This window comes from Callorhinus ursinus, unplaced genomic scaffold (genome assembly GCF_003265705.2).
Source record: "Callorhinus ursinus isolate GAN/ISIS: 27379988/994484 unplaced genomic scaffold, GSC_fseal_2.0 scaffold24, whole genome shotgun sequence".
NCBI lineage: Eukaryota > Metazoa > Chordata > Mammalia > Carnivora > Otariidae > Callorhinus > Callorhinus ursinus.
In genome coordinates, this window is record NW_027397086.1 from 30932587 (window position 1) to 30954409 (window position 21823).

The 21823-nt window shown below is 39.5% G+C and overlaps 1 protein-coding gene across 8 annotated transcripts in view; it reads right to left on the reverse strand.

Annotated features, from left to right (window-relative positions):
* Positions 1–13154, reverse strand: part of FRMPD1 (FERM and PDZ domain containing 1) — a 50024-nt gene extending 36870 nt beyond the window's left edge. For 5 of the 8 annotated variants that reach the window (XM_073876720.1, XM_025888692.2, XM_073876715.1 and 2 more), the window contains exon 1: positions 13048–13148. In XM_073876720.1, the coding sequence (XP_073732821.1) occupies positions 13048–13080 (33 nt within the window). In that variant the 5' untranslated portion in view covers positions 13081–13148. Of the gene's footprint in view, positions 1–13047 lie in introns of all 8 variants that reach the window. The other 3 variants (XM_073876719.1, XM_073876717.1, XM_073876721.1) reach the window with 3 other exon arrangements.
* Between the last annotated feature and the right edge of the window lie 8669 nt (positions 13155–21823).

Here is a 21823-nt window from a genome sequence, read left to right on the forward strand (position 1 = left end):
AAGCAGGTAGTGTTAAAAGTTTGTATTTTCTTTCTCTCAAAACCACAAGACAAGTCATGAGCTATTTCTCATTTGTCTGTGGCAAATGACTTCTCCTCCCTGCGAGACAGCGGTTCTTTCTGAGAAAGGTCAAATGGGGATGGGATGAGGTGTTTACTGTCATAATAAATGACAGAATATAGAGGAGTAACAGCTCCCCTGGGGCTCTGCAGTTAGGCCCTATCATTTATTCTCATCCATTTACCAAATACTGTCCAGAACTCTGCTTAATGCAACAGGACCCCACTTATCTGAAAATCACCTGTCATTGATAATGATCTCAAATTTCAACAAGGATTGGGAAACCTAAAAACTGATTCACAGAGCCAAAATGCGTGTGACAAACTCAAGTACAAGATCTCATGCACATTATCCAACAAGGACCTCCTCACACCCCAGCTTAGAGCTGATTTAGGCTGTCTGACCAGATGATGACCTGACCCCACCAGCTTAGAAGCAAAGAGAGGATTTCTTCTACGCAAGCACAGGGTCATACTGAGAAGCGTCAGCAGACGGAGCTAATGAGAGGGAAGAAGCAGAAAGCTGAAAATGTAGAGTGAATAAAGCCCATAGCCATTCCTGATTAAAAAAAAACCCACAAAACAAAACCTTAAAGCTGTAAAAGGGCCTTCCCAAATAATAATATAGTATACTGAGCGCCAAAAATCACATTTACGTTCTTTTAAAAAAGAGCAACAGGAAGGATACTCTAGACATTTCTCCTATTTAATATAGCAGGAAAAATGCGCGTAATAGTTATCAGAGAAGGAAAAACAGTAAGAGGCAAAATAAACACAGGAAATGGAAAATCCCACTTGTTTTTAAACAGATGATGATGGTACAACTAGAAAATGATCAACAAAGAGGATTGCTGGTGCTAAAAAAGTAAGGTTAGTGGAGTTGCAGGATAAAAACACAAAACACAGCCTCAAAAAGCATTCACTAACTCATTGAAACAAATTAGTTGAATGTGTATTATTAGGTGCTAGGCTGATACGATACCAAAAGCACAAGCCATAATGAAAACACAGATAAACTGAACCTCAACAAAATTAAAAACTTTTGTGCTTCAAAGGGCACAATTAAGGGGCACCTGGGTGGCTCGGTCTTTTTTTTTTTTTTTTAAGATTTTATTTATTTATTTGACAGAGAGAGACACAGCGAGAGAAGGAGTACAAGCAGGGGGAGCAGGAGAGGGAGAAGCACACTTCCCGCCAAGCAGGGAGCCCGATGCCGGGCTCGATCCTAAGACCCTGGGATCAAGACCTGAGCCGAAGGCAGACGCTTAACGACTGAGCCATCCAGGCGCCCCTCAGTCAGTTGAGCATACGACTCTTGATTTTGCCTTGGGTCATGATTTCAGGTCATGAGATCAAGTCCCGGCTCTGCGCTCAGCACGGAATCCGCTTGGGATTCTCTCTCTCCCTTTCCCTCTGCCCCTCCCCTGGCTTGTGCTCACATGTGCGCTCTCAAATAAATAAATAAATCTTTAAAAAAATAAAGGACACAATAAAGAAAGTGAAAAAACCCACAGAACAGGAGAAAACATTTGCAAATCATATATCTGATAAGGACCTTGCAGCTAGAATATATAGAGAATCCTTGTAACACAAAAGAAAAATAACTCAATTAAAAAGTGGGCAAATGATTTATGTGGACATCTCTTCAAAGAAGATACACCAACAACCAGTAAGTACATGAGAAGATGCACAACATTATTAGCCATTTTGGAAATGCAAATCAAAACCGCAATGAGATGCCACTTAATACCCACTAGGATGGCCCATAATCAGAAAGACAGGTCAAGTGTTGACAAAGATGTAGAGAAAATGGAACCCTGATATCATCTGGCAGTTCCTCAAAAGACTAAACGTTGAACACCATATGACCCAGCAATGCCATGCTTACATATACCCCTAAGAGAAATGAAAACATATATCCACACAAACTCGCACAAAAATATTCATAACAATATTCATAATAGCCCCAAAGTGAAAACCACTCAAATGTACATCAACTGATGAAATGACAAAGAAAATATTCCACTGCAGAATATTATTTGGCAACAAAAAGGAATGAAATATGAATACATGACTATAACATGGATGCACCTGGGACACATTCTACTAAGTGAAAGAGGCCAGCCATGAAAAACACATACTGTGTGACTTCACTTATGGGATATGTTCAGAATAGGCAAATCTATAGAGACAAGTAGTGGCTGCCTAGGGCTGAAAGCAGGGGAATTCTGGAAGGAAATGGGGAGTGATTGCCAATATATATGGAGTTTCTTTTTAGGGTGAAAAAAATCTTCCAAAATAGATTGTGGTAATGGTTGTACATCTCTGTGAGTACACTAAAAACCATTGAATTGTATGCTTTAAGTGGGTGAATTGTGTACGGTAAGTAAATTGTATCTCAATAAAGCTGTTGAAAATAAGGTAAATCAGTTTTTTAAAAGATATTTTATTTATTTATTTGAGAGAGAAAGAAAAAGAGAGGAGTGGGGGGAGGGGCAGAGGGAAAGAGAGCGAGACAAGTAGATTCCCTGCTTAGTGCAGAGCCAGACACTGAGCTCAGTCCCAGGACCCCGAGATCATGACCTGAGCAGAAGTCCAAAGCTTAACCAACTGAGACACCCAAGTGCCCCAAGGTAAATTAGTTTAAAAAAATAAAATTCTGGGGGGAAACTGGTTATGATACAAATATATGAAGAATGGGCATAAATACATGCAGTAAAATATCCAGATTTCACATGCTCAAAGCAAGTGAACTGATAACTTGCACATGAAGAAATAAAGTTGATAAATAGCACAGAAAATATACAACCTTATTAATTAAAGAAGCACAACTGAAAGGGCTACAGAGTACTATTACATGTCAAGTAAAGCACCAAATATAAATAAAAATAATAAAGCCCAACATGTGTGGGCCTTGGGATTTAAGGCTGACCATATACATTGGCTTTTCAATCTCTCTAGAAAATAATTAGGGAAATTGTAACATGAATTTAAAATTTGATCATTTTCTTTGACCTCCTGTTACCATTCTGACTGACATTCCTTAAAGTAATAACCTCAAACAAAAAAATAAATTATTATTTATATTAGACCATGAATTTCTAAAAGACAAGGGTCATATCTATTTATTCTGTGTTCCCCAGGCCTAGTAAAGTCCCAGAGTATGAACTCAAAACACCCTACCTCTTAAATATTCAAAAATATTTATCACAGCTTCATTTAGAATAGTGGAAAAACTCAAAATAACTCAACAGAGGATAAACCAAGCATAGTAAAGAATTACTCCAAGACTCTTCATCAGTGAAGTATCACAAGCCTCAGAACTTTAGACATACATGGAAACACAGCTTAGAACATACCCTTTCAGGGCATCCTCTAAACTATAGTTCAGATCCCCTTCCTAAGGGAGAGCTTGGATTATTCTAGACCTAAATACTCTGAGTGCTGAGTGAAGATCTTTTGCCCAGAGGAAGCGTTTATGCTTATTAGGTGAATACATGAGCAAAATGCTGTATACAGAAATCATGATATGAAACAGTACTTCAAATGATTGGCAAAGATGAAAATGTATGCATAACCATTAATAAATAGCAGACAACTTGAATGTAAGTAACAGAGTTCAATATTTGTCATTTTCCTTTGTTTGCTAAATTGGCAATACAGCTCAGCCCTATGACTAAATAGGGACTCATCTTCTCGATGTTCCAGAGCTCAGTAAATGGTATCATGAGGACTCTTGGGAGTCATTCTTGACTTTACCCTGCTCTCATCCCTACTATCTGATCAGTCACAACACCAAAAGATCTCTAAAAATGTCCATTTCGGAGGGTGCCTGGATGGCTCAGTCGTTAAGTGTCTGCCTTCCGCTTAGGTCATGATCCCAGGGTCCTGGGATCGAGCCCCGCATCAGGCTCCCTGCTCAGTGGGAAGCCTGCTTCTCCCTCTCCCACTCCCCCTGCTTGTGTTCCTGCTCTGGCTATCTTTCTGTCAAATAAATAAATAAAACCTTTTTAAAAAATGTCCATTTCTGTCTCCCCGGCCACCATTCCATTTCAGGCTGCCATTACCGGTCCTGCGGACAGATTTCTCCAATAGTCTCCAAACTGGTCTCTTTACTTTTCACTTTTGTCTCTCCTGAATGCTTCTCTATCAAGTACCCAGACTGATTTTATAAATGCAGCCCTGCTCGGATGTCTCCCTTGACTGAATGGCCTCATTCAAAATCCTTGATACGACTTAACACAGCTCTTGCCCACCACTCTAGCCTCGACAACCAAGCCATTCATTCTCCTGATATTCTTGTTCCAGCCAAAGTAGTCTCCTTTGTAGTATTCCTCAAATACACTGGCCTTTGCACAAGCTCTTCCCTTTACCTAGAATCTTCCCTCAGCCCCCATAAGCCCTAAAAGCACACACTCTCCAGAAATTTACCCAACACACTCAACCCCTACTCTGTCAGTCTCCTTCTGTTGAACACACCTACAGAACATGCACACCTCTTTTAGAAATATACATAATATTTGCAATGACCAACGTGAAGTCTCTTGTCCTCTATATATAGAGACTATAATTTGTGAGACAAAAACCATGTCTTTTTTGTCCCATGTGCTAAACTCAATGCTAGGCACAGAGTAAGGCTTATTAACATATGGAGAATAAAAGAAAAAACAAACCAGACCACAGGGTTAAAATATAATCCATTTGGATGCTTTTCACATGGGTAGTCTTCATTTATCTGACTTTTCCCTTTGGAAGGTTGCATTCCTCAACAATGGTAGACAAAAAAGGCCCCACTGTGTTGACTCATCCCTGCACAGTGTCAGTGGCTTTGGCTCGAAGTCTGCATTTGACATTTTTCCCAAAGGCCACGTTTCAGCTTTTGTTTGGAAAGGGATTGCTTGAGAACATGACCAAACCATGGCCTCCTCTCACAAAGAATGTTTAATATTGAATGGGGAGCTGAAGGAACTGCTCTCTGAAGCAAAATTTCCTCCTCTGAAGCATCTTACAAACATCAGACTGAGCACTGATAATCCAAAATCCTATGTCTGGTTCATTTTGTAATGGCTTCAAACCACAAATCTGAGATCACTCCTATGATTTACATTGGAACAGCGTAAGACCTGTGGCTTCACTAGTGGAATTCTGTCAGATAACTGGATCTAGTCTATAGTAGGACTATAGTAGGACTAGAAAAAACAAACACATTACATTTATCATAAAAATAGTCTCATGCAGGGCGCCTGGGTGGCTCAGTTGGTTAAGCGTCTGCCTTCGGCTCGGGCTGTGATCCCAGGGTCCCGAGCTTGCCTCTCCCTCTCCTCCCCTCTCTCGCTATCTGTCTCTCAAATAAATAAAAATCTTTTTAAGAAAGTAGTCTCATATAGACAAATTCTATATTTTATGGGTCATTCGTTCACACCGAATTGATCAACACTGAAAAAGAAAAAATACCACACGGAAATAGATTATGCTTCCAATATTCTCTGGCTTTTTATCTGTTCTCTGATAGATCAGAAAATATATTTTACTTCTATCTTGTAACAACAAAGAATTCACCTCTGAGTTCCAGCAGGATGTGGAGAAACTATTTTGAATCTATGTTTAAACAGTGTATTAGACTTTCAGTTTGAATGATTTTAAAAGCTTAAGACTGGTATAAACTGGATTTTTAATCTAAGGTTTATTCAAAGAAACCAGAAATAGAGGGAGCAGTCCCTACCAGAAAGAAATGTAGCATGTAGTCATAATCATAGGACTATGCTTATGACAGTTTCTAGGGACCATGCAACAAAGAGACTGGGAGTATAATGTTATAGGACCAAGGCCTACAGCTGAGAGAAGAAATTATTCTATTATTACTTTAGAAAGGAGATTCAGAAGATGAGGGCAACTCTGAAAGTGCAGTGCAGGAGCCTTCCAGCCTGTTCTCAGATCTTCCCGCTTCTGCCCATAGGTCAAGAAGCCAAAGTTGATGCCTGAAGTGGTCTTTCTTTTCTTTTTTTATTTTATTTTACTTATTCATTTGCCAGAGAGAGAGAGAGCACAAGCAGGGGGAGAAGCAGAGGGAGAATCAGGCTCCCCACTGAGCCAGGAGCCCAATGCAGGACTCAATCCCAGGACCCTGGGATCATGATGCGAGCCAAAGCCAGGCGCTCAACTGACTGAGCCACCCAGGCGCCCCTGAAGTAGTCTTTCTATATCATTCGGAATATTAGAAAGGCCAAAGAAGGCCATGCCTATAATTAGTAAATAGTCTTTTTATGGTTGTAGTGAACAAGTACATTTGGAAAACATGTAAAAGCAACAGGGAGGGCTCCTGACACGAAGATGCCATGATACCAGTGCACGCGCACACAGGCAGGTGTATACATGTGTGCTTGTGTGGATGTGTGTGGGTGTGTGCACGTGTCTGCAACATATGCATGTGTGTTCATTAGTATTAAGATTCAAGGTAAGTTGAAAGAAATCTTTTTAAGCCCTGAGGATAAAACCAAGCACCAAGCACCAAGCTGCATTAAGCTCCTCATGTTTTTTTAAAACTGGTTCTATAAAACACATACTTCTAGATTGAGCATAAGAGAATTCAGGAAATCTTATGCTGGGTTGTTTTAATAATACAATAACATTATGCTAAAGTTTATATGCAGGAATTGCAAGTAAGGGTAAAAAAATTGAAAATTTAACACAAGGGTGTGAAAATAAGCAGAATAATGCTACAGAATAGTTAGCCTTGAAAGAGATCCAATTTCTGACTCACAGAAAGAGGAATTTCACAGATGGTAAAAGAGGGGTCATAAATCATCGAAGAAAAGAAAGATCACTTGCAGTCAATGGTGATGCAAATAACTACTTACTGTTTCGGGGGAAAATCAAGTTAGATCTTTATCTCATAGCCTAAAATAAACTCCAAATTAAAGAACTAAACATAAGGTATTTTTAAGCTATTAAATAGGAAATTTAATTAACTATGGGATGAAGATTTTCTAAGCTTAGAAGCAATCAAATAAATCATTAAGAGAATACCATTTAACTACACAAAAGCCAAAACTTTGGTAGGAGGGAAAAATGGTATAATTAAGTGGAAAATTATACTATTCTTTTGGATATAAGATGACTTTTTTTGAAGATTTTATTTATTTATTTGACAGAGAAAGAGACAGCGAGAGAGGAAACACAAGCAAACATAAGGGTCCAGGGGACCCTTTCCTCTCTTGGGTTTCTTTGAAAAACTCTCCCTGGGGAGTCTGCCTGAGGATTGTTTCCTTTGTGCACCTCCCCTGTGCTGGAGCATAAGCCCCGATAAAGCCTTGCCTGAAACCCATTTGGCCTCTTTTCAATTTCTACCCCTCGGAGAGCCCAAGAACCGGGTTGGGTATCTCCCTGTCCATCCCCAGGCAAAGATCAGTCTGCTTTTTTTTTTTTTTTTTAAGATTTCATTTACTTATTTCAGAGAGAGAGAGAAGAAAGGGAGAGAGGGAACACAACAGGGGGAGTGGGAGAGGGAGAAGCAGGCTTCCTGCAGAGCAGGGAACCCGATGCGGGGCTCGATCCCAGGACCCCGGGATCATGACCTGTGCAGAAGGCAAACGCTTGATGACTGAGCCACCCAGGTGCCCCCAAGATGATTTTTATTGTGACAAATATTATACCATATATATGTGCACATGTGTATATGTCAAGAAATAGAACATTACAGCCTCCCAGATACTTTCTGTGTTCCTTTCCCACTCACTGAGTCTGTCTTCATTTCTAATTTAAGGATAATATTAAATATGTATCAGTAAATTGCAATATGTAAAACATACGTGTGCACTTAAAATAGTAATTATAAAACATACACTTGTGTAAACACTACCTAACTTAAAGAATAGAACACTTCATGTAATTTATAAATCTTTAGGATGTCCCTTCTCAAATATATCCCCCACTCTATCAAACCTAAGTCTTTCTCATGTCATCATTTCTATAGTTATACAAAGCTAGTAAAAAGATGACAATTTAGTCCAAAGCAAAATGGTTAAAAATTAGGTTATGATATAATGTCACTATGTTTGCAGCTCTTATTAAGTAGATTTTATTGCATTATTTATACAGAAATTCAAAATATGTCACAGTGACCATTTGTGGGGTTAGCTATTTCTTTCTCTTTTTTTAAAGATTTTATTTATTTATTTATTTGACAGAGAGAGATAGTGAGAAAGAGAGCACAAGCCGGGGGAGCAGCAGGCAAAGAGAGAAGGAGAAGCAGGCTCCCCGCTGAGCAAGGAGCCTGATGTGGGGCTCGACGCGGAGCTCAATTGGGGACTCGATCCCAGGACTCTGGGATCATGACCTAAGCGGAAGGCAGACACTTAACTGACTAAGCTGCCCAGGCACCCTTTTGGGGTTAACTATTTCTAAAAGAGCACTGACACTATACATGTTATTTTTACGTTGGAATATGAACATAGGTGGTGGGAGAATAGTCATCTTCACAACATCTGAATAATTTTGCACACCTACAATTATAGGTTTCACTAGGCTTGCACCTACCCGAGCATACACACTCATTCTAACTGAGCACCACTATCTGAATTTGACTGATTGTAGTAATAACCACCCACTGAAACTTAACTGAAATTTTAAGAAATCAAAGCAATTTTGAAAGTTGCCACTCCTCCGGAGAAAATCACCTATTTTAAGATGCATTATAGAGCTCTAACTTAACCCCAGGTCCATAAAGGTTATCAATTTGTTTAGCAATGTTTGGAAATGGAAATGGCTATTTTGACTAATTTGCTCCTAGACAATTCAATTAGAGTCAGAAATAAAGTTTAAATTTTATGGAAAAAATGGCAATCACAAGTAAAGTAAGTACAACTAGGCTGAAATGATTGGAAGCTTTTGAAAGTCTGGAAAAAATAACAAGATTGTAATAAGGTGCATGTAAATTATATGACTGCAGATGAACTTCTAGGTTTTCTTTTTCTGGACTGGAGAAAACATGTTAATGTACTTCTTTCATTTCTTGCCCTGGCTGTCAAAAAACTCAGATCCAATGTTAGTACTCAAATGTTAAATCCCACATCTAACTGGTTTACAAGGTATAACATTTCCATCTTTACTTAAAAATTTCTACGTTTTAAAACTGTAAGTCATCAAAAATTTTCCTTGGAAGAAGGAAGGATGTAAAATTTAAATACAGTTTTTTAAAGATTTTTTTTTTAATTTGAGAGAGAGAGAAAGCGCATGAGAGAGAGCATGAGCGAGGGGAAGGGGCAGAAGGAGAGGGAGAAGCAGGCTCCCTGCTGAGCAGAGAGCCTGACCCCAGGACCCTGGGATCATGACCTGAGCTGAAGGCAAATGCTTAACCGACTGAGCCACCCAGGCGCCCCTAAATATATTTTAATAAATAATTTAATTCCTCATTATGAAAGCCCTTAATCAATAAAAATCTATTGAACATCTATTACATACTATGCAGTCCTCCAGGGCTGAAGATACTTTGTAAAACAAGACAGTTATGGTCCTTGGTCTCACATGTGGCAGGTAAGTTGAGAGGAGAAAGTCGTATAATAACGGGGGGGGGGAGGGGAAGTAGACAATGGATAAGTAATCAATGGATATATTATAAGTGTTATGAGGGCTAATTACTCTGAAAGGAACAAAGAGGGGGACCAGTTCTGCCAAGGAAGCAGGAAGAACAAGATGAGGTTGGAGAGTTACGCTGGGTCCAGATCATAAAGGGGCTTGCAGGCCATGGTAAAATGGCAGGTGAGCCCCTGACCAGTTTGGGGTGTGGAGGGGTGAGTATGTGGGACAGGAGTGGTATGTATTTTGAAAAGTCCACTATGGCTTCAGGGTGAGAATAGGCTGGATCACAGAAAGAGTTAAGTGACCATGGCAGTGCCACCAGGGACAGAGAGGGGGACAGATCTGAGATAATGTCTGAAGGTGAATGGATAGGAGTTGCTGATGGGGTCGGGGCAGACTGTGAGTAAAAGAGTCAGGATGACTCCCAGGTTTCTTAAGCAGCTGGTCATCGGTGGTATCATTTACTCCACTCGGGGGAAATTGCAATTACTTCCCCCAAACTTAGCTTTTCGGATCTTGATCATTTTCAGGTAATCTGAGGACCCCAAGAAACCAGCCTGTATCAAGGTTGTGAGATGAGAGATGAGAAGCAATTTAAGCAAGGCCAAATGTATCCTAGAAACACAGGAATGATGTCTTCCATGCATATTGCCAGGAAACTTTCCCTCTTTTTCTTCTTTCTCAAGCACTTGGAAAACAAGACTGTCGAGACACATGGAAAGATGCTCAACATCATTAGCCATCAGGAAAATGCAAATCAAAACCACAGTGAGATTCCACCTCACCCACACTAGGAGGGCCACAACAGAAAAGAGAGATAATAACAAGAATGGTCAAGGACGTGGAGACATGGCACCCTCATGCACTGATGGTGCAAATGTAAAATGATACAGTCACTTTGGAAAACAGTCTGGCAGCTCCTCGAGAGGTTAAATACCAAGTTACCATGTGACCCATCTCTACCACTCCCAAGTATAAACCCAGGAGAAATAAGAACATGTGTTCAAACAAAAACTTGTGCACACATGTTCATAGCAGCATTATACATAGTAGCCCCAAAGTGGAAACAACCCAAGTGTACATTAACTGATGAATGGACAAAGAAAATATTCCATAATGGAGTATTATTTGGTAATAAAAATGAAGCACTGATACATGCTATAACATGGATGAACCCTGTTCCCATAAAGCTAAGTGAAAGAAGCCAGGCACAAAAGACCACATATTATATGATACTGTTTATGTGAAATATCCAGAACAGGCACATCTACGGGGACAGAAAGTACATGAGTGGTTGTCTGGGGGAGGGGCAAATGGGGAGTGACTGCTAACCGGCATGAGGTTTCTTTTTATGGTATTGAAAATGTTCTAAAATTGGATTGTGGTGATTTTTGCACAATCTTGTACATATACTAAATATATACTAAAAATCACTGAACTATATACTTTTAGTGGGTAAATGTCATGATATGTAAAATATATCTCAAAAAAGATGTTGGATAAAATAACATTCCTGGGGTACCTGGGTGGATCAGTCAGTTAAGCATTTGCCTTTGGCTCAGGTCATACATGATCCCAGAGTCCTGGGATCTGACCCCACATCCGGGCTCCCTGCTCAGCAGGGAGCCTGCTTCTCCCTCTGGCCCTCCCCACCTCTCCCTCCCTCTGCTCATGCTCTCTCTCAAATAATTAAAACCTTAAAAAAAAAAAGAAAGAAAACTTCCTATAGGTCAATGTCACCTTTTATTTACATCATGAGAAAAGCAGGATATTAGAGAGTACCAACTCAAATATTTAGGAACCATCAAGTTAAAGTTACACAGTTCTCTTTTCTGCAGGTATTCGTGGAGCCTTTAATGTGCTAAAATGCACTGTGTGCAAAATGCAAGCAGAGGTGGGTGGGAGTGGGGTATGGGCTGCGACACCTCCAAACCTTTAGTGGAGCAGCATTACACAGGACTAGGTTTTTTGCAGAACCCACTTTAGGAAACAATGTACCTAGCAGTTTCCTCACTCACCATCAAGTACTACTTGACCACTTGCAGTCAATCTCCTGGGACTCAATCACCTCTGGGTTACAGAGATGAGAGGCCCATACTTTCCCTGCGTTCAGAGCTTACTGTCCAGAAGGAAAAAACGGAGATGTGCTCAAATACGTTGAACACACCAGGAGGACTGTGCTGCCGATGCCAATCAAATGCTGTGGGGTCCCACGGGAGTGGTTAGGTCTAACTATGGGCTGGGCAACACTTCCTGGAAGACTGAGCATTTCAGCCAGACCTTGAGCTGTGGGTGGGTTCTGTATGCATGAAGTTGGGAGGAAGGGATCTGGCACAGGAGCCCTGGTCTGAGGGGTGAAAGGAGAAAAGGGGGTGCCTGGAGCAGGGAACAATGAATAATTCCTTTAGCTAGAGTATGATGCAAAGGAAGCAGACCAGTAAGACAAACAGCTGTAAAGGACTGTAGGTCAATCATGAAGAGTCTTGAATGCCGAATCAAAAATGCTGATCCTCTAAGAACTAGGGACCCATCAACAATTTCTGAACAGGGGGTGGGGATGATCTCTAACAAGTCTTTCTGTGAGCCTCAGATGTTTCAACTATAACACAGGGCTAACTCTACCAACCTGACCTCAACGCAGCGTGTGAGGATCCCAGCCCTTGGCTACAGGGCAGCCCAGTCCTAAGCAAGGTTTATATGCTCAGCAGCACAACAGCTGTTTCCAGTTCCTTTGGAAGAATGTGTGTCTCAGAAATACCTGACACATGATATTTCATCTCTGTGGCAGGGCCAGATGGGAAATCTGAGATGGAAAATGAATGCTTTGAAACAGAACATATTTTAAGTTCTCCTGTAGCAGTCAAATCAGATCTGTATTTGATTTCATTTTATTTTGTTTAGAATGAAACAGGGACTGCAAGGAAGGAACAGCTGCTGGAAACAAAGACGGGGGAAAGAGTATAAACAGCAGATCGCCTGACCCTCACATCAAATACTAAGACAAGGGATGTGTGTGAGACAGAGAGAGACAGAGAGTACGTGTGAGTGTGTGTTCACAAGTGCAGGAGTGTATATTCCAGAGAGTAGGTGCACATGTGAGTATGGATGAGTGTGCCCGTGTGTATAAGTCCTTTTGTGTGCGAGGGTTCGTAAATGTCTGTATGAGTTTGGTGTGAGCAGACGTTGTGGGTGTCTGTGGAGAGACACAGAGGGAAGAGAGTTGGAAGGGGGACAGACAGCAAGGCACTCCAGCAAAATCACAGATCTGTTGATGCCTCCCCCACTGTATAGTGTAAGAACAAAGCACACTGGAGACAGCGATCCCCGGGTGCTGCCAAGACCGGCAAAACCTCCTCCCACAGGGACACCAAATCTTGACAGGCAGAAATCTCCGCTAGCCCAGGAGCCTTACCGGGCCGAGCTGTCCCGCGAACGCCGTAGCCATCTTGCCACCATTTGTTCTATTCTGTGTGCTTTCCGTGTCTGGAATAAACTGCTCTCCACCTCTTCCATTTACCTAAAAGGAAGGAGAGTTTTCTTCAGAAGCTAACCAAAATATTTGGAAGAGGATCCTGACAAATTATTGTGATGTTTCCTGTATTTGCCCATTTAATGACATGCCGATCAAATAACTAGGGCTCTCTTTCTTTGAAATTAACATAAACAGGTCCTCGGTGTTCCTGGAGTGAACAACATTATAGCGGCCCGCTGCCTAAGGAGTCCACGGTCTTGTGGGAAACAGATGAGCCATTTTAAAGAGTTAAACATAAGGATTAGGGAAGAAAATAGAGAAGGTTTCTCAAACTGTGACTGTGACCCATCGTAAGAGACACCCCTTCCCGTAGGACACTGCCTGCTACCCCCACCCATGCATGGGTCCCTGGACAGCACAGCTCAGTTCTGCCTGCACTGAGAGCTGCATGGACAGGAAAGCATTCTCATCACACTGTGCCTATTCTTCTGATTGCTGCTTCTTTTGCTCAATATTTTGAAGTTTTGAATAGGTAATTCATTTGTATAATTCAAACCCTAGACTGTACAAAAAAGATATATATTACTGTACTGTGCACTTAACATTTTATTAAGAGGACAGATCTCATGTTAAGTGTGCTCTTGCCAAAATAATAATTTTAAAAAGATAGTCAAAAGTCTCCCTTCTATGCTGCCCTCATCCAGCCGGTTCCCACACTCATTATAATCACTGCTCTCCTTTTCTTTCCAGAGTTTATGTCTATATAAGCAAATATAAATAAAGATTTTATATGTCCTCCTCTTAACACAAATGATAGTACATTATACACCTTGTTCCACACTGTGCTTTCTTCTCCTTAAAATATATATCCTTGGTATCTTCCCATATCAATACATAGAATACTTCTTCATTCTTTTTGACAACCCGAGTATTATACCGTATGAATGTACTGTAATTTAAAAAGTAGTCCTCTCTTGATGGACATTTGGATTACTGCCAATCTTTTGCTATTATAAATAATGCTGCAATGAATTATGTTGTACATATATCATTTCTGCACGTATGCAATTACATATCTGGATAAGTTCCCAAATTGAATTGCTAGGTCAAAGTTATGTGCATTTGTGCTTTGATAGATATTGTCAGGTTACCAAGAAAATAATACATGCGCTTGAGATTAAAGTTCCATAAAGCAGTATATATTTATATTTCTCTGTTCTAGTTCATTTCACTTTTTGAAATACTGGTCTCAATTTACCAAATTAATTTCACAACCTAATAAATAACCACACAACATAAGATATAACATTGGGAAATAACTATGGATACAGAGAAAATAAAAATGAACTATAAGAGATTATGTTCCTTAACACTACACAAATACATTTTAAAACCTTGATGACACAAATGGTTTTCAAGGAAAATATAAGATGACCCTGTAAGACACAGAAAATCTAAAAAGACAATTACCATGGAAGAGAAAGTTGATAAAAAAGTTCCAGGCATGGACAGATTCAAAGGTGAATTCTTACAAATCTGTAAGATGGACCTCACTCTGATCATTTTTTAATTTTAAATATAAACGTTTTATTTTGGAATAATTTTAGATGTATAAAGCAGTTGCAGAGATAATACAGGGAGTTCCCGTATATCCTTCATTCGGCTTTCCCTAACATTAACATCTTACCTAGTCATTGTATCTTTGTCAAAATTAACACTGGTCCAATAATATTAACTAAACTCTAAACTGTATTCAGATTTCACCAGTCTTTCCACTAATGTTCCTTTTCTGTTCCAGGATCCAATCCTGGATACCATGTTACTTTTAACCAGCTTCGTTTATTTTTTCCCCAAATTTCCCCCAAATGCTGTTTTAGCAGTTCTAGAGTATAAAGAAGGAAAGCTCCCAAAATCTTTTTGAGAAGCCAGTATAACATTGATACCAATTCTGATAAATTGTGCAATAAAGTAAAAATACAATCTCTCTTGTGAACATCAAAGTAAATAAATAAAATGTTAGCAAAAGAATCTATCAACAATCAACAGAGTAATAGTGGGATCTATCCAGGAGTGTACTAGCCAGGACATAAAAAAATGAAAGCAGGACACCCAACCTGACCACTTTGAAATGGGGAGATTTACACTTCTCAGTTAAATGGCAGCCAAATACAAATTCATGGACAAAAAACAGGCCACAACCGAAAATAAATTCCATTTAGATCAAGGGATGTGTCAGTCTAGCTTTCTTCTACAGTAGGGACATCAGACCTGAATGCTGTCTTCAGTTCTAGGTAGCTCGCTTTTTTTAAATTATAAAAGAGACAGTAGATTTCTGATTAAACATGGTGAATTCAAACTATGTCTTAATCTCTTCTCTTTCCCAAGCCTCATAAATTACATAAAAGCACTATAAAGGGGATTAAACCCATAGAATATAAGAAACAAGAGAGAAGACAATAGGTAAGAGAGGTAGAAAATGTTGGGAAGATAGAAACTATGTGGAGGAGAGATAACTGAGCAAAGCAAAGGAAACAGAAATCTATGTGCTTTCAGAGAGGTATTCTAATGAAAAAGGAGTTGATTTTCACCAAGATGGCTCAAGAATTAGAGGCAGCAAGTATGGGAGAAAGCAAGGATGAAACATATGGCTGGAAATATGGAAATGGATTTCTATAAGCAGCAATTTTATTGACAGGCCCCAGCCCACACCACTTACCCACCTAGACAACCACCCCTTCTCCACCCTACTAGAGACAAGAAGCTTATTCTCTGGAGAAATCAAACCAGAGAGGCTCCAGACTTAGGAAGACCAGGCACAATGGAGACTACAGGATTGAAAATAGGATTAAGTAAAACTCTTCTTACTGAACGACAAGATCTTCAGTCTCTTCCTTTGCCCAGTTCCCAAAATACTGGCAGCTAGGACTCTTTATCCCAAGCAAAAGACTAGAGAATCCTTTTCTGGAGAACTGAAAAAAACACAGAAAATATCTTCAGGTATTGATACTTCTGGCAACTTGCTGCCTGATCATACTTTGAAATCTAAGCCCCCACATCTTACAAAGTTTCATTTCACTTTTTAAAATACTGGTCTCAATTTACCAATTTGAGAAAAGCCAACATTATGATATTTGATATTTGAGAAAAGGCAACATTATGAAAAACATATCAAACAGAAGAACTCAAAAGCAACAGAGACAATGCAGGAAACAGAAGAAAAATTACAGATCCTTAAAAAGATATTACATCCATGAAACAAGAAGAGAATTTTCCTTAAAAAAGAGAGCAGAGAATGAAAACACTTGAACATTAAAAATAAGATAGCTAGAATTTAAACATTCAATGAAAAAGTTGAGAATGAGTAAGCAAAAGCCAAAGATGGGGAAAACAGAGAAGCTTAGAAATGTATAGTATCAATCCAGGAAGTCCAATAGTCATCTAATAGAAATCCCAGATGGAGAGAACAAAGGAAATGGAGGTAAGGAAATTATAATTCAATAAAATTTCCCCGAAAAACCTAAGTTTCCAGATTAAGAACATCTACTAACTGCGCAGCATAATAAGTGAAAAAAGACCCACATCAAGAAATAACACTGTAAAATTTCTCTCAAAAAGAGAATATCTTCAAAACTTCCAGAGGAAAAAATAGATTGCATACAAACAGTTGAGAATAAAAATGGCATTAGACTTCTTAGTAACAATGGAAGCTTGAAGACATTGAAGCCATGCCTTCAAAAATTACTTCAATTTAGGGGTGCCTGGGTGGCTCAGTCGGTTAAGCATCTGCCTTCAGCTCAGGTCATGATCCCAGGGTCCTGGGATCAAGCCCCACATGGGGCTCTCTGCTCGGCAGGGAGCCTGCTTCTCCCTCTCCTTCTGCCTGCCACTCCCCCTGTTTGTGCACTTTCTCTCTCTTTCTCTGTCAAAGAAATAAAATCTTTTAAAAATAAAAAAAAATTATTTCAATTTAGAATTCTATACCCAACCAAACTACCAATCAAATAGTAGAGATGTTTTCAGATGTTCACATCTCAAAAAATTTACCTTTCATATACCGTTTCTCAGGATGCTCATAGAGGACACGCTCCAGCAAAACAAGGAAGTAAATAAAGAGAGAAGAAATGGGATACAGGAAATTGGGGACAAAATGCAGACAAGAGTTAAAGGGAACACCCAGGATGACTATTAAGGGGTGTACTATGGTAACACCTGTATATGAGACCTAGAGAGCAATAGACTCTAGCAATAGACTGGTGCATGAAGACTGAGGTCTTAGGGAAAAAAATATGAATATAGATTATCTTAATTGTTTCTGCAGAAAAATTCACTGAGAGGCTATCAGAGAGTATGAAAAGAATTAGCAATAAGAACATGGAAAACTAAGCGAATCAAAAACAGGGAATTATAAAAACAAAATGTACAATAAAGGGAACTGAATTTTACTTGTTTTTTTAAAAATTTCTTTATTTATTTTGAGAAAGAGAGAGAACATGCATGAGCGGGGGTAGGGACAGAAGGAGAGGGAGAAAGAGAATCTGAAGCAGACTCCCCACTGAGCACAGAGCCTGACACGGTATTCGATCTCATGACCCTGAGATCATGACCTGAACCAAAATCAAGAGTCGGACACTCAACCAAGTCACCCAAGTGCCCAAGGAAACCAAATTGTAGCTCATCATTTGTCTCAGAAATGAACAATATTTAAATCATCATAATAATATAAACACTGAAAAATGATTTCTCAAAAGCAGCTGATATGATTTGGGGAGGAGATGGTGAAGAGCAGCTAGTGTAGTGGTATAAGAGCTAAGTCCTCATCCACCATAATAAATAATGTCTAAAATTAATGAATTAGGAAAGTAATACAAGCATATTTCTCAGAAATATGGAGGGGAAAAATCAGAGGATACAGCTAGAAGAGCTGATAGAGGTTGCCTCTAAGAAAAGAAATGAGATGCTAAGGGGGAGTGGGGCAGGGACTGCTGATTGCTTTCTTTCTTTCTTTTTTACTTTCTTTATGTTTGTCACCATACATTACATCATTGGTTTTTGATGTAGCGTTCCATGATTCATTGTTTGTGTATAAAACCCAGCACTCCACGCAGTATGTGCCCTCTTCAATACCCATCACCAGGCTAACCCATTCCCTCACCCCCCTCCAAAACCCTCAGTTTATTTCTCAGAGTCCATAGTCTCTCATGATTTGTCTCCTCCAGGGACTGTTGATATCTATTAGAAGCCCTTAGTACTATTTTTTTTAACTATTTAGCTATATTTTAGCTATATTTTAAAAATTGAACATATGCTTATAGTAAAACACACAGAAAAAATAAAATGAAAATAAAATCACCTATAATCGTACCTCCCAGTTATCAACTTAATTTTTCATTTTTCTATGCTTATAGATGCTACATTTTTATTCAAATGAGATATAATTTTCCCACTTAATAGTTCATGAATATCATTCCATATTAATATTTAAGCATTTACATCATTTGAAATTGCTATGTAGTGTTATTTTCTTTGGCCATATCATAATTTATTCAGTAAATCTATCCTTGGACATTTGTGCTGTTTTCAATTTTTCAGTGTTATAAAAGCTTTACAATGAACATGCTTATTCATGGTAAATGGCTACTTCCCAGATATTTTCTTGGGAAAATTCCTCAAAGTGAAATTAATGAATTTAAGCATGTGTCATTTTTAAGAATTTGGATGAGTATTGTCAAATTGCTTCCAAGAAGGTAGCAGTTTTCACTCCCCACCAGACTTTGTGAACACTGAATATTATCATTTTTAAAAATATTTGCTAATAGGATGGGAAGTAGCATCTAATTATTGGTTGTAATATGTATTTCTTGAAAAATACAGAAAAAAGTAAATGTACACATAATTCCATCAACATTAAAAATTATATAAAGTATTTGGTGAGTATTCACACCAACTTTGCCCTAAATTTACACCCATCTGTATTACATATATTAAAATATACAGGCCACAAAAATAGAATCATTTTATACTCAGTTCCAATTTTTTATAAAGATTTTATTTATTTATTTGAGAGTGAGAATGAGAGACGGAGAGAGAGCCCATGAGAGGGGGGAGGGTCAGAGGGAGAAGCAAACTCTCTGCTGAGCAGGGAGCCTGATGCGGGACTCAATCCTGGGACTCCAGGATCATGACCTGAGCCGAAGGCAGTTGCTTAACCGACTGAGCCACCCAGGCACCCCAGTAGCTCCCATTTTTTAACTTGTGAATATATCATGGACATCTTCCCATATCAGAACTCATTACAGTTTTTATTTGAAGTTACTTGATTACTAAGTACATTTGAACATTTTTCATGAGTTGCGGTCACTTATATTTCTTTTTTTGTTACTTTCCTGTTTCTATTTTTTCCTTATTTTTCTACTGGAATGTTTGCCTTCTTGTTATTGTAAAAGCTCTTTTACGATAAGGATTATTTAATGTCCCTTTGCCAAGGACACAAAATCACATCATATTTCTGTGAGACTTATCATGGAGGGTCAAGAAGGCAGGTTCTAGTGTTCTGACAACACAGAGAGACTAATCATGAAGGATAGAAGGATAAACGTCCAGCAAGGCCCACAGGATATTGTTTTCAAATACTAATTCCTTCCATCAGGCCCTTAACAGGAGTGACTCAGATGACAATTTTAGGATATGGATATTAACTTTGTTTGTCTTATTTCTGAGCATCCCACTTTCAGCACCTTCCTATAAAGGTCTAGGATAGTAAGAAGACTTAAAACCAAGTCGTATAAAGACTCATTGAAAAAAAAATCAGAGAATATTTATTTGACAAAGATTTGGAGGAGGCCTATATGATCCTGGTTCACAAACCACCAAAAGGTCACCATGTGGAAGAGACATATCCCACATGATTCTGAGTGCAGAGCCAGGATTAATGGGGGAATGCCACAGAGCAGGAGACCCTAGCTCAGGCTAAGGCTAGACCTTTCTAATGTTCCTAGTGATCCGAGGATGGAATGAGTTTTCTCCAGAATTAGCAAGATCCTGGTCAGTGAAGGTAGTTGAGTAGAGACTAAATAACTGCCTGGATGTAGGAAGGACACTGCAATGGAATATAGAGACTAGCTGACTTCTGTGGCTCCTTCCATCCACGCAATCTGAGGTCTCTAACTAGATCTAGAAATCAGGCAAGATGATATTTGTTGTGCTCGCTCTTGTAATTCAAAGACCCACATCGCCTGGACAGCTGGAAATCCTGAAGTAGCTGCAGCACGAGAAGATACAAAATCTCTGACTTCTCTGTTGTTTAATCTCCAAATGACTGCAGAGATGTCAGACATCTCACACATATCCAAAAGCTTTTCCATTTTTTTTTAAAGATTTTATTTTTGAGAGAGAGAAGAGAAAACATGAGCAGGGGGAGGGACAGAGGGAGAAGCAGACTCCCTGCTGAGCAGGGAGCCCGATGTGGAACCTGATCCCAGGACCCTGGGATCATGACCTGAGCTGAAGGCAAACGCTTAATCTACTGAACCACCCAGGCACCTGAAGTTCATCAAATTGCAATTACTTACAAGGAATTGTTACAAAACTGCTGCCAAACACAATTTAGCTAATTGATTCATATAAACATATACGGCTTTAATGATAAGAATTAATTTGCATTATATATCTGAACTATGGGTAAGGCACATGCCTTCATCCAGGGATCCCTGAAGACCAAACAAATGACTACATCAACCAAGCCATTACAAGTGCTCCCTGACTCAGCAAGGTCTGAGCAGGGGAGTTTAAAGTCAAGAAAATGACCTGCTAATGGTTTTAATATTAGCCTCTGGATTGCTGGGCTAATGGAAGAAAATAAGAGCCCAGATAATCTCCAAACATTTGAATCTCTTCTGCAATCCCACTGCCAAGAAGTCATCTGGCCTCTAAATGTTCTGTCATTCACTGTTGGACCCATCTGATTGCTAGAAAGTTCCTGTACATAAAGCTAAACTCTACCTCTCTGCAGCTTCAGTCCTCAGCAGTAGAGCTGCCCCCCGACCACTTCTCCCTACCCCTCACCACCGTCTAGAAGAAATCAGCTTCTTATTCTATACGTCGGCCTTTCTGGATTTGAACATAGCAATCTTGTTGTCTTCAAGTCTCCTCTGCCCCAGAATAAACATCCCCAGTTCCTTCCACAGTTCTTCATATGACAAGATCACTGTAGATCACCCTCCTCTGGGCACACGCCAATTTGGCAAAGTCCTATAAGGGGCATGAATCCCCAAACTGAACACACTTCTGGTAGTCTGGAACAAAGAAATATGAAAAGGTAAACTCTCTTAAAATATTTTGCAAATGGGGTGCCTGGGTGGCTCAGATGGTTAAGCGTCTGCCTTCGGCTCAGGTCATGATCCCAGGGTCCTGGGATCGAGTCCCGCATCGGGCTCCCTGCTCAGTGGGAAGCCTGCTTCTCCCTCTGCCTCTCTCTCTCTCTCTCTGTCTCTCATGAATAAAATAAAAAAAAAATATTTTGCAAATGGAGAAAAGACACCAGGGAGACAACTATCTTAAAAGCACATTTACAGTTAAGGATATAAATCCTTCAAAAAGGATATAAGAGGTTATAGTAAAGGACTTCAAGCAACTAGTACCTGTTATTGAGAAATGAAAATAACAAAGGCAGCGAAGGACAGAAGAGAAACTGAAGAGCCAAAAACCACTTACACTAAAT